Genomic DNA, 14,679 nt, shown 5'->3' with positions numbered 1-14,679 from the left:
AACGAAATCGTTAATACATAAAAACTAAAAACAAAGTGCTAATAAAAAATAGTAACTAATTTGTCTTTGATAATAGAAAAACATAGTCAATTATATATAGATAAGTTACTTAGTCAAACATTTCCAGTTAAAATGATTTAGCTGAAAAAAAAACTAAAATCAAAAACAAATTATATTTTTGATAACAAATTAAAACTATACAAGAACTACTATTTTAAAACTTGATAAAAAAAAGTAAAGTTACGGTTTTTCTAATGTAGTAAAAACAAAAAAATATGTGATTTAGTCAAAAGTTTTTTAGTTAAACATGAAACTTTTTGAGGTGTAAAATCATTCAGAAATAGTTCTTTGAAACTTTTTGAACTTGCTAAATTTGAATGAAACATTTCCTTTTCAAATGTGCTCCGATCGTAGTTAATTTTTTTTATATAGTGTATTCTTTTTTTTCTACAAAAATGTTATAAACTTACATATAAACTATTTATATTGTCGGAAGAAATTTTATTGTTTTAACTACCATTGACAACTTAATACGAACATATTTTTCACTAAAAAAATTATAAACTTAAAACTTTTTGAATTTGTTTGATTCTGTTTCAAAAGTTAGATGAAATGTGAAACAGTTTCGAAGAAGCATACTAATTTTAATTTGAATAGCATGTTTTTTCATAACTTTGTATAACTACGTCGTGATTATTTTAAATTAAAACATTTTTGTCAATCTTCAAAACTGTTTTAATTTTTATTTAACTTTGAAAAATAATGAAATTGATTTGAAAAGCTTTAAGCTTATATAAAAATTAGAAATATATACGTATATAAAGTATCAAATGGTATTTGAATTTTACTTGATATCAAAAAGTTAAAAAAAAATATATTAATCTTTAGCAATTTATTTTAAAAGAATACCATATTTAACTGCTTGTTTGTTATGTCAACTCTTTTTTTTTCAGGATTCGCACAGGAAACAGGAAACAAGTCAATATACGTACCTAGCTTACACGTATTAATAGTACTAATAAAAAGTTTTAGGATAATTCATATTATAATTTTGAGTTAAAAAATTTCTAAAGGTAAAATTTACAACTCCTAAAAAATACATTAAAAATATTTTATAAAAAACTGAAACAATTACAGAAACTGGTTATTTTCGTAGCAAGAAAGTAAAGTTTTAATGTTTAAGTCAGATATAAATAAGTATAATGTATAGCTCTAGTAGTTTTACGCATTGATGTATTTCACACTAAAGTTTCAATCCATGTCTTCAAATAGAGATTTGATTACACTTTCATATTTTTTCTCAATATTTTTTCGCTTTATTTTAAAAGTCGGAGTCAGCAATTTGTTTTCTAGCGAAAAAGATTCAGAATCCAAATGAATTTTTGTTGGTATTTCAAATTCCTTCAAGTTTTTTTCTTTTGCTATTTTTTTTATGTTTCCTAATATAAGAGTATTAACTTCATTGTTTTTGCAAACTTCTTTTTTTGATGGTATTTTTTTCATTTTCTGAAAATTTAATATAACTTTTAAATAAAAGTAAAATTATTTATAGCCAACTGAAGATTGTATAATTTTGTGATAATTTTTTTTAGTAATTAAAAAAACATTGTTCACTTTCTGTAAATATTGTTAAACAGTATTAATAAATTTTGTATTTGGTTTATTGTAAAACAAAAAAAAACACTTAATTATAATGCTAGTTAAAATATATGGTCTTATACTATAGAAAATAATTTACCTATTTGTTTATCTTTTTAGAACAAATTTTCAGTTTTTAATTTCTTACCTCCTTTTCAAGCCATTGAATTATTGTGTCAAGATCAATGATAGCAATGCATATCAGGCTAGATTTTGAACTGCTTCCAAATACTATAAGTTGATCGATTGGAACTGCTGTTATCAAAATACTCTCTATTTTTTCCGGCGCAACGAGATCACCTGTCGTTTTTATTGAACAAAAATTATTAAAAAACAACTCAAAGGCTAAATTTATCGATTTAACATTACTAAGCAATACAAAAAATTTAACATTTTTCGTAAAATTGTTAAACTATTGAAAGTATTATATACATTTATACTAAAAATTTTTAAATCATGAAAGAGTAAGATAAATATAAATAACTTGAAAACAATTTTGAATAACATACAGTAATCAGGATAAAGGTTTGCTAGAAATATATGCCTCCTAATAATTTTAAAGTTGTATCACCAAAAAATGCAATTATAAAACATGAGTTATAGCTATTAATGGATTTAAAATATAATAATAATTAATAATATAATATCAATGAGTAAAAATGTTAAGTTTTAAAACAAAAACTAATTCGTCGTTCTGAAAAAAAATATATAGAATATAATTTGACTTACTCTATCTTCTTGGTTCAAGTATGCCTAACCTCATAAGGTTTTTTTATAAATTTTATGACAGAACTTATAATATTTACTTTATTTCTACTTATTTTAATAACAAAGACTAATTGTAAAATTAATAATATGTTGTTAAATAAAACAATACGATGGTCTACCCAAAATTTTACAACAAAACAAAAAAAGAATTAATTGTATACTACTTTTAAAACAAGCATTAAAGTCTTATAAAAAAAAATCAAACATTTATTGCAACGTAATATACTATTTTTTAATGTGCATAAAGTTTTACACTATGAATATAGATTCTATACAAACTTAAAACTTTAAAATAGTATTTGCTATCGATCTCATTAGATTAGCATGAGTTAATACTTTTGTTTTTTATTCATACTACACGAAAACTTTAAAGTTAAGATTTTTCAACTACTCTTTACTTGCACAATGCGAATAATTCCTAGCAGTTCAAACAGAACAAAACTAAAGTTACTTTATTTTGGTTACTTAAATAAAAAGTACTATTTTCCATTAAAGTTATTGCTTATTGAAACAAAATTTCAAATTATAATTTCGCAAACTTTGCGTTAACAAAACTACCGTTTGAAAGCTTGTAGACGTTTTTCTTTCTTCCGACGATTCTCAACGATCCGTTCTTGTTCCAAGACCCAACATCCCCGGTGTGGAGCCAACCCTGCTCGTCCAACGCCTGTTTGGTCATCTCCTCCTTGCCATGGTAACCGGTAAAGACGCTCATGCCCGAGATGCAAACTTCGCCGATTCCGTGCTTGGCAAAGTAGCCCAGTTCGGGGACGTCGACCAGCTTAGAAAAGATAAAGCAAATTTAACTCTCTGCGGCACAATGAGATAAAAATATTTAAATGAAGGAATAAAATATCACAAACCTTGACGGTGTTACACGGGGCGACGGTGCCAACGGATTCGGTCATGTAATCACCTGGCAGCGTTATCATCGTTGCCCCTGTGCATTCCGTTAAACCGTACCCTTCGGTGAACGGAATACCCAAGGCGGCCCTCATAAAGTTCAAAATGTCTTTTGACACTGGGGCTGCTCCTGTGAATTGTAATAACAGTTTTAGTTTTAAGCTACTATAGAAAAAGATGAAACTAATAACAAAATAAAAAAGTTGTTTTAAATTATTTTATCGCGTTAAATATTATTAAGCTCATATCTTTATGCAAATAACTATTTAATACAAACTTTTTTTTTATAATTGATCACCAAAAAACTTAAATACCAAGGAACAATTTAGTACTAACTTTACAAAAAGTGAAGTAAAACTGTTTAGTTTGACACACTATATTACATAGAATTTTTACTGTTTTGTTTTCCATGATGATTTAAAGTGCGAAAAAAACAAAAAAATTTAAACTAAAAACGAAAAAAACTTATATGTACAACATGTACTACCCGCCAGACAAATTCTGACTTTTCCGCCGAGCATGTTTTGAAAGCTGCCGAAGACGTACTTGTCCCAGAACGTTTTGCGGCTGACGCAACCGCCCTGCAGCAGTTTCATTTTACTCTTCAATGCCCTCCCCAAAAACATCGACTTGAAGCACGAGCTGGCGGCTTTCTGGTAAAACTGGTCGTACACTTTCTTGATTGTGTGGGGCACCATGGGAAAAATCGTGGGTTTCAGCTCCTTGGCGTCGTCAAGCAAGCGATCGACGTTGCCGCGGAAATAGCCGACGCTCGCTCCCCGCAAAAACACGATACCCTGGCAAACTCTCTCGTACACGTTGGCCAGCGGAAGGTAGGAAATGTAAACGTCGCTCGGCTTAACCGCCAAAAAGTCGTTGTTGCCGAGGATGTACACGGCGACTATGTTCGCAACAAAGTTTTTGTGCGTCAGCATCGCCCCTTTCGGCTCTCCGGTCGTGCCGCTGGTGTAGCAAATCGCGTGTAAATCATCTGCCGAGGGCGGTATAAAGTCTTTCAAAGTGTCTTTTCCGAGATCTTGCAGATTCTTGAATCCTATCAATTCCAAGCTGGTGCTTTTCTTTTTGGCGTGTTTTATAACGCCGGTGCTCGGGCCGTCCATCACAACTATCAGGTTTATTTTGAACGTTTTTTTGGGAACGGCGTCTAGCAGCATCGTCGCTCTTTCATTGCTGTCAACGACGACAGTTTTCAAATTGCAGTCGGAAACAACGTGCATGACTTCTTTTCTGCTCAGATTGGCGTACAAAGGCACCAGCACCATCGAATAGCAGCTGCACGCTTGCTCGACTATTTTCCATTCGGCCCGACTTTCCGAAAATATACCGATAAAGTCTTTGGGCTCGTGTCTTTTAGCGATCAAACCGGAACCAAACTCTTGCGTCTGATTGTAAACGTCGTCGTAGGTGAGCCACTCGTACGGAAGGTTTTCTTCCGGTCTGCGGCCCAAGCACCGTTCGAACCTTGAAGTTTTGTGTCCTTCGATGAAGATGTCGTGCATCGTTTGGACTTTGGGGTCGAGGCAGGTGATAGGTTTGCCCGGGAGCATCATGGGGTTCCAGTGGACCCCGGAAAGTTTTCCTCGGTCAGCTATTGTTTGCTCCTGGTTATTTAAATTTTTCAAAATTTTTCAAAAAACAAGATTTATTAATATTATTATTAGTTCGACAACATTTCTAAAGATATCGCGGAAAAAAAAACTTTTGTGGAGTTTATGGATAAAATCTTAACTGGTAACTCGAAAAAAATATTCAAATTAAATATTCTATTGTTGTGTATTTTATTCTGGTCACCATCAGCCAACAATTAAAAAAAGATAAATTAATTAACTTGCAAGTAAGTAGAGTGATGCACACTATTGTGTTCGTTGAACCAATAAGCTTCTGCAGATTTTTCACCTTCTTCTTCTTCGTTTTCAGGTTCTTTTTCATCTTCATTTCGTGCGAACATATTAAAATTGTTATAGTTTAGGTTAGAAAAAAAAAAGTTTTTAGTAGTATTTAATTTCTATGGTTCTAATAGTAAGTTTCTATTTAAAGACTTGTTAGTTCTAGAGTATAGTAGTCATGATCATAAAGTTATTAAACTGTTCGAAAATTTGTGGGTTTCTATGCAACAACTTACGATTCTAGGTAGACTTAAAAATTTCTTCGTATTTGAACTTCGAATTTAATAATTTTTTGACAAATTCATTTAACTTACTACTAGTATATATTTTTCTGAAAGTAGAACATTTGTAAATTTTAGGTGAGGAAAACTAAAATTTTCAATGTAGTTTAGTTTTTATGTTAATAAAATGAAAAAAAAATACAATATTAATACAATATCTAGAAAAATTTAAAATTAGCAGCTTGATATACATAAAAGTATATTAGACCCTTAAATTTATAAATTTTGTTAACAATGTCTCATGAGTAAATTTATTATCTTAAAGTTTATTTGTGACATAAATTAGTAGAGATCTAATACTTAATTGCTCCGTCCAGAAAATAAAACTATAAAACATAGAAACTGATTTCTAAAAAGATGTTAGCACTATTATTATATCGAACTATGCTTTAAAAACCTAATTTTTTGTTAAGAAATGCCTTTTAGTCGAAAATTGGTTAGAAAAAATCTATTTATTTACAAAAAAATTATATTTTTGCTTCTAATATAATTAAAAGTAAACTGCAGAACTAATTTTAGTTAAACTTTTCTTTTAGATATTCTTATGAAGTACTACCATGTAAAACTATTACAAAGTACAGCAGCCTGTGAAAGACTTTGTCTAGAATCCGGCTCGTTGTTTATAAATTGCTACCGAGCTCTGATCAAAGCTTTGCCAATACCTTCGAGTTTTTAAAGTCATCACAACAAATATCAGTTATACTTTTATATATTGTTTTCTTTACAATACTTTTGACTAGTTGCTAAATTGTATTTGATCAAATCGTTACTTTTAGCAAATTTGAAAAGGAGGCTGCATTTCGAGCTTTTTAATTAAAAAAATTGCTAAAAGCTTCCATCAAGCAGTTAAACAGTTAGCTTTAATTAATTACTTTAAACAATTAATCAAAAGATTCTTGATATAAAAAATTGACAAAGTTATATTGCTTAATAAATGTTTATAACTGCTTTCGTGTATATTTCATGGTCAGCGTCAGCTAAAACAACATTCTTAAAACTAAAATGTATGATTGCAAAATGACATAAATTAGGAAGAAAAGCTATTATGGCGTAAATTTTTCAAGTTTTGTGTAATAGTAAAAATATTATAATACTTAAGTTCCTCAAATCTTCCTTTAGCTATGTCAATTATTTTTTGTGATTTTTTTGTCTTTATCTTAATTGCTATATATAAAAATTATTATACTTCAAAAAATCAAAATAGCTTTTATTTTACACTGGTTATATTGATTGAAGTGCTTTCAATATGTTCCTCAGCAAGCAAGTTGAATATAAACTGATAAAAAAACCAAATTTTTTTATGTATGTAGAAAAGTTATAAACAAAACTTAATATGACGTAGCTATAAAAATTTAAACTGAAGTTTACATTGTATGAGTTTTAAACTTAAAAATCAATAGAAATAATAGAGTTTAAAATGTTAAAAACACTAAAATAATTAATAAAACAGAGGCAAGGCACTATAAAAACTTAAGTTATGACATTTTTACTCTAACTAATTAAGATACTTCGAAATGTAAAATCAAAAACTTTAAAAACCATTAAAAATTATTATATGAATTTTATTTTGTTAGTTATCTGTAAAGCGGTAATTTTTTTTTGTATATTTATTGTTGCTTGCAGTTTATTAATCCATTTGCTTTCTAAAAAGTCTAAATTTGAACACTTTTTAGTTGTGTCTATGAAAATATTCGAAAAACTTCTTTAAAATCTTTTTTCGATGTTGTGTAATTTTTGTTTTTATTTAATTTAAAGTAAGTATAACTACAAAAAAATTGAAAACGAAGTAAATGGCTATCACTAAGTTACAGGATTTATAAATTACAGTTTAAATAGAAAAGTTTCTTCATAAAACTAACATTTAAACTTTTGGAAACGACTCTTACTCTTAATGTTATTAGAAATTTTTTTCAAAATAACTAACTTACTCTGTAAATAGTTATCCATTTAGTTAAGAAATCATTACTAAAATGTAATAAATGCTTATACATATATAGTTTATTGAACGACGAAGAGAAGTGCTCAGTATGTTTCATCCTTAGACCTGGTGCACTGAAAAACCTGTCGGTTATCTAATCGCACACCACGGATACCTTTTAACGTCGTGTCCAGGACAGTTATAAGTTAAGTTATAGTTATCGGTAATTTCAAGATAATATTGTTGTAGTATCCCTTAATGAATTTTCTTTAAAATGTGGACTTTTACTTCCATTACATTTGAAATCAAAATTGTTTAGATTTGAATAATTTAATTTGTAAAAGTTGAATGCCACTTAAAAAATAGGTTTTAGCAATAAACTTAAGTATAATAAAGATAAATTATTAAGAAGCTTATTACATTTTAAGGAAAGTGTTGAAGTGTCACTACATTAACGTCGCTACCGACTAGTTGAAATGACATGGTCAGTATTTAGTGAACTAAAAATAAAAAAATACAAAGTTAAAGAATATCATTTTACGTTTATGTGTAAATTTCACAGTAAAAAACTAATTGAATCTGCTTTAATATAACCTAATTCGCTATTTAATTAACGCTGATAAAACTTTTTCTCACATAGATTTATTTTCAACAAGCAACTAAGTATGTTTAAACTTTACTAAACAACATAAAAAATGTTTGACTAGTAAGTTTTACTTTGAAGTTTAAACATGGTGCATAATCATTTTTTTACTTAAGTTAGCATTTGCGATTGAAAACTTTAGGCCTTTTAGTAAAAAGTTTTCTATAAATAGGCTCTTTATGGATTGTTTAGTTTATGTAGTATGTTTTCATTATGAAAACTCAACTAAATTTTAGTCTCTTAAGCTAATAAGTAGTACAGGAAAAGTTAATAATAAAACTCTTTTAAGCTTGTTGTTTTATAAACTTACTATTCATTATTTTAAAATTCAGCAAAAAACAAAAAAAAATCACTTTACATATGTGAAGTTTCTTATTAAATAACGTTTGTATTGATTAATCTAAGCTTCTTCTTTTTTCATTTTTTTCCGCACAGACTCAAAGAAACCATTCAAAATACGCCCCTGACTTTATACACAAAAACTTTAGAGAGTTTTCTTATTTTTGTAAACTATTTTCGTAAAAGTTCTACTAAAACTATAAAAATGATATTTAACTTTAACATTGTAGCTTGCTCGAAATTTAAATTGTAGCATATGGTAAAACATACAAAACAAGCTTTATATCAAACTGTTTTCCAAAATTTCTTAATTAATTAAAAAGTAGATCGCAGGCTGGATGTTTACAAATTGAAAGTATATCACTCTTCCCTAAAATACATTAAATATTGTACATTTTAAAGCGTTTTAAACTTTACAAATAGTTAGATGACATATACAAATACAATGATAAAAAAATCAAATTTTTAAGATTTTCTTTTAATTTACATTTTTAATATACAGCTGTGCATAAATTAAAGTATCTGTCTCAGTTATACTTAACCTCTTTAACAGAAACTATGATATTAAAAAAAAAACGTCAGAAAACTTAAAGAACTAAGTTAATATTTATGCATGTAGTTTTAGTTTAAAAAACTAAGTTCTTGTAAAAAAAGTATTAATAAAGTATTAAAAGTAATAAGAAGCAATTTATATAATTTATTTGAGTTAAGAAACTTTTACTTTGTTAACTGTAAGTAAATAGCTTGCGCTGCTCAGAGAGAAATTTTTCTCCCACTCCACGCATAGCAGAATAAAGTGAGTTTATATAGCTAGTTTAACGCTGTTCAGCAGCTGGGTGCTTTGGCAGGCGCCTGTAATCTAGCTACTAGGAAGCTTGAAATGGTGGACGGTATGAGGGTGGGAGCCCTGTTACTCGTTGTGCTATGTCGATCGGGTGTCCGCGCTAAGCTGGGCGTTAATATGTGTCGTGACGGCGGAAGCTGATATGACCAGGTTAAGTAATGAGAGGCGATTCGGGCCAGGACCGCAAGGTAGCAGCCAAAAGTCTCCGCGTCGATCAGTAGAGGGACAGCACCTGAGAATAGGCAGCGTGTAACAGCCCATTCAATAAGATTGGACCCATTTCTTTTGTTTTCACAAATTAAACTTCTCTTTTATATTTCGACTTACTTTATTTGTTGATCGATCAAAAGCAATAAATTTTCATTTATTGTTTGATAAATTTGTATAACTAAAAAGTTCTCAATTCATAACTTTTTAATTATTTGAATAACATTTAGGACATAGGTAAGTTAGTACGACTTTTCACTCTGTTTTTTTTTTAATAATTATTTATATTTGCACAAAAGCTGAAAAGTAAACATATTATTAAGTACATGCATCTTTATATATCTACTTAAGTACATATTTAGTTGGCAAAGCTATTGTTTAATAATGGCAAAACTTGGGTGTTTGTATTTGCAATGTAAACAGTTTTACCAAAACGTATACTAACAAAATATTTTTAATGTGGTTAACTTTTAGTAATATCGGTAAAATGTTAAGGAAGAATATTTTAGGATATTTTTAAAAATGTCCAAACTTTAGACCCGATTATTTTCCTTATCTTAATAGCTAATTTTTTTTAGTTCTAGAGAACGCTCCTATGCCTTTAACTAAAAAAATCCATAGGATTGGGGTTTGACATTTTGAGTGGGGCCCCTTAGAAAAGTATGTTTTTTATTAATTTTCACTTAAATCAGATAAAAAAAAAATTAATATATTTTATTTTATAAGGTTTGATTTATATTTTTATCTACATACTATATAGCAAAGTGTTCAAAATTTTGTAACTTGTTTGTACTTATATTTAAAAAAACATTAGTTACACCTAACTTTTTATTATACTTTGTACTTCCCAAAGTATTCAAAAATTTTAGACTTTTAGAAAAATTAAAAATGTGTTATAAGATCAGCACAGAAAAAAGTAATAAGTTTTAATGAATTGAATACATTTAAAAAATGTTATTGTTACATTATACCGAGCTCGTTTCAAATTTATATTTTCTTAGAATACATATTTAATAACTAAAGCTTTAAGACCAACATATATAACATATTTAAAAAATCGGTTGTCCGCCTTTTAAATAACCAATTTAAATACATCGGTTATTTTATATTTTTTTCACTAGCTCTGCAACAAATGCTAGATCTTTAGTAACTTTATTTAAAAAAACGAAAATTAAAAAAAGTTCAAGAATTCAATTGTAAACCAAGAATATCTAACCCGATCATATCTAACCCGATCACTTCTAACCCGATCATTTCTAACCCGGTCTGTAAAAACTTGTTTTAAGATTTATTTCAATTAGTATTTATTTCAAAAGCAAACTAATTTTTATAAAATTGTTTTTATATTAAGTTAAAATGTAGTTTACTTTGTCTTAACCAAAATGTAATGTTTCTACCTAGACCTAGAGAAAAAAAATCAATGGAACTTAAACAAACTTTTTTGTTAATAATAATCCGAGGATGATGAAATCTCGTCTAGTTAATGTTCTTAAAAATTTTCACTTAAGTTTATAAAAACTCTAAAATATTTTAATTACGACTTAAGTTAGTACTTAAGTTGATGTGTTTATTTTTTTACAATTACATTTTCTTTTAGAAAAAGAGTTTTTACAAACTTACTATCGTAATTATACTTAGTCTAACTACAATTTTTTTTAATTTTTAATAAGCTCTTTTTTTTTCGTTATTTTTTTCATTTGTGCTTATATTATTTTAATACTTTTTAATATGGTAAATAAATAAAGTGTATATCAACATAAGTTTGAATTATTTCTTATTTTAGTTGTACTTGAAACAAAAAAGTGAATCAAATGATAATATTTTTCATATTTATAAAAACTTAACTGAACATTTTAAAGAAGATCAACTGGAAATGTTAGAAATGATCAGGTTAGAAATGATCGCAGTTTAAAAATGAACGGCTTCCTTTTTGAAGACATTTTGTTTTTCGGAGATATACTAAAATAAAATAAAAAATTAAATTATAGGTTATAATATTGAAAAGTGTAAAGTAATTATTTTCTTTTATTTAATTCCAACTACATATTAATTTATTGTTATCTTTAAAATTTTGTTTTTATATGTTACAGAAAGTGCAACTGTGTTTATACTAAATGATTTTAAAGTTTTCAGCTAGTATAAACTTCTAAGGACATATATCCGATTATTATCGTTGTAAAAGTGGAGTTTTGAATACTTACTTAACATTATACTGATATTACTAAAAGTTAACCACATTAAAAATATTTTGTTAGTATACGTTTTGGTAAAACTGTTTACATTGCAAATACAAACACCCAAGTTTTGCCATTATTAAACAATAGCTTTGCCAACTAAATATGTACTTAAGTAGATATATAAAGATGCATGTACTTAATAATATGTTTACTTTTCAGCTTTTGTGCAAATATAAATAATTATTAAAAAAAAAACAGAGTGAAAAGTCGTACTAACTTACCTATGTCCTAAATGTTATTCAAATAATTAAAAAGTTATGAATTGAGAACTTTTTAGTTATACAAATTTATCAAACAATAAATGAAAATTTATTGCTTTTGATCGATCAACAAATAAAGTAAGTCGAAATATAAAAGAGAAGTTTAATTTGTGAAAACAAAAGAAATGGGTCCAATCTTATTGAATGGGCTGTTACATGCTGCCTATTCTCAGGTGCTGTCCCTCTACTGATCGACGCGGAGACTTTTGGCTGCTACCTTGCGGTCCTGGCCCGGATCGCCTCTCATTACTTAACCTGGTCATATCAGCTTCCGCCGTCACGACACATATTAACGCCCAGCTTAGCGCGGACACCCAATCGACATAGCACAACGAGTAACAGGGCTCCCACCCTCATACCGTCCACCATTTCAAGCTTCCTAGTAGCTAGATTACAGGCGCCTGCCAAAGCGCCCAGCTGCTGAACAGCGTTAAACTAGCTATATAAACTCACTTTATTCTGCTATGCGTGGAGTGGGAGAAAAATTTCTCTCTGAGCAGCGCAAGCTAATTACTTGCAGTTAACAAAGTAAAAGTTTCTTAACTCAAATAAATTATATAAATTGCTTCTTATTACCTTTAATACTTTATTAATACTTTTTTTTACAAGAACTTAACTTTTTAGTATATAAATTTACATAAGTTGACTTAAAACAAGTAAATTAATTCTAAGTAGAAACTGCAAATTTGTCTTTTAAGCATTAAATAAAAATTTCTTACTATTTAATCAACTTCTATCAAAAGTAGCTATTTTAAACATTACAACTTGTTTGTTTAATTTTCTATTATCTTTACAAACTTCACTTTATTTAGATAACAACTTATTACTTTTAAAGTCATCACTTGATAAACTGTACAGATTAAAAAAAGCTAAAACAAACAAACTTAAAACATTTGACAAACTTTGTGAGTTGCTACATATTATTGACTACTTTGAAATAGTTTGAATTTTTTAGACTTTATTAAATAAAGCCTTTTTAAAAACATATCTATAAAAATAAACAATGCACAATACAAAAAAAAAAGATAATTTAGCTAAACATATTTATAAACTATTCTGGACTAAAACTAAGCTTGTAAGAAATAAATTAGTAGACTTTTGTTTAACTAATCCAAGATTAAGAAATTATGTTAAAAAAGACTCCCAGTTGAAAAAAATCTTTTGTAATGAAATTAAAGAATTATTGATAACTAAAAGTAGATTTAGAAGTTTTTAGATTTTTTAAAAGCTTTCTAAAACTTATAGACAACTTTTCTTAGTTTGGTAACTATATAGGAATATAACGGGTTGTAAGATTTAAAAAAAGTAAATATTTAATTTATAAGGTAGAGAAAAAAAAACTAATACTCAGATTATCTCTAATGTACACAACATCACTTCTATATTGAGCGATAAAAAAAGGGCTCAAAAAGTTTGGTCTTTGGACCTGGTGTACAAAGTAACCTTTCGATTATCGAGACGTACATCACTACAACTCTAAAACACTAAAACACTAATTGCTTACTTCTAGCACCTAATTTAAACCTTTTCCTATTTTTATTTTAAAAATAAAAGTACTTAATAAAAATTAAGCCGTGTAGAAATAGCAATAAAGAAACTATTTTCACCATTTTAACTAAAGCAACTGTAGAAAATTTATATTCAGCGAAAAATTACACCCTTGCAATTGTGAGGCGTTTTAATATTTAATAATATAAAAATTTAGTTTAACTTTTTTTCATCTCTTAAATGTAGAAATATATAGAAATTCAGTTTACTCAGAGGTCGGCAGCATTTTATAACAAACTAGCCAATTTTCCTTTAAAGAATTGCCGGCAAGCCGCGCTTTATTGTATAGGTACACAAGATATGTTAATTAAATATATTTATGATAAAAGCAATAATTTTACTACCTCTGTGTTTTTTTTAATGTTGGACTTATCTACCAAAACATGTTAAGCTTAGATATAAGACCGCGAAGAAATAAACGACATCCCTTTATCTGGGTCACTACCATCCTAAGTTTTGTTATCTTGTTTGACAGACTTTTTTTGACAATAAAATTTAAAATTTTGAAGTAATATAAATTTCCTTATTTTTAAGTCGAGAACTTTTACTGTAATCTTAAAAGTAAAAGTACACAGTTCTCATGAAACCAAATGGTATGTCATATTTTGTAAACGTTTAGCTTTAGATACTATTTTTCAAATTATTTTCGTTTGAATACAAATGAGGTTCTTCATTTACAAAGTAACGGTTACACATAAAAAACAAAAGTTTATATATTTGTTATGGAGCTTTGTTAAACGTAGCTGTACTATAATGTCAGAAAAACGTACAAATACTAAGTAAAGCTTTACTTCCTTGTTTTAAATTTATAATGTTTTACTGATTCGAAATTTGTCATCAAGAAAGTGTTAACTAATAGGGAAGCTATGTATTTAAACAAAACTTTGTTTTAAGTGTCTATTACGAAGTATGTAGCTGCTTTAAAATAAACACAAGTTCTTTTAGACTTGTTATTTTATATATTGAAATCAGTTTCAGGATAGATATAACAATAATTTTATTTTTTTAATTGTTTTTCTTTTTTTTTTTCAGTTTAATGATAATAATAAAATTAGATAATAAAAATTAAGCACTAAAGGTAAAATATAAATAACTCAACTTATTATATTTAGTATATTTTACAAAAAATTGCATTCGTAAAATCGGTTTTCTTTTAAACTTTAAAATTGAATGAAGTTTATAATAT

The 14,679-nt window shown here is 27.7% G+C and overlaps 1 protein-coding gene across 1 annotated transcript; it reads right to left on the bottom strand.

Moving 5' to 3' along the window:
• Positions 1–1,251: 1,251 nt before the first annotated feature.
• On the bottom strand, positions 1,252–5,278 carry LOC145828642 (long-chain-fatty-acid--CoA ligase 1-like). Its single transcript, XM_082936397.1, has 6 exons — positions 5,159–5,278; positions 3,797–4,931; positions 3,270–3,439; positions 2,965–3,187; positions 1,787–1,938; positions 1,252–1,506 (listed from the first exon to the last, which is right to left on the bottom strand). Exons 1-6 carry the CDS (start codon positions 5,276–5,278, stop codon positions 1,252–1,254), a joined length of 2,055 nt encoding a protein of 684 aa, XP_082792523.1.
• Positions 5,279–14,679: the final 9,401 nt, after the last annotated feature.

Source organism: Thalia democratica, chromosome 2, assembly GCF_965202585.1.
Source record: "Thalia democratica chromosome 2, ktThaDemo2.hap1.1, whole genome shotgun sequence".
NCBI lineage: Eukaryota > Metazoa > Chordata > Thaliacea > Salpida > Salpidae > Thalia > Thalia democratica.
Note: the sequence above shows the minus strand (reverse complement) of the source record. Positions and strands in the feature narration are given on the sequence as shown.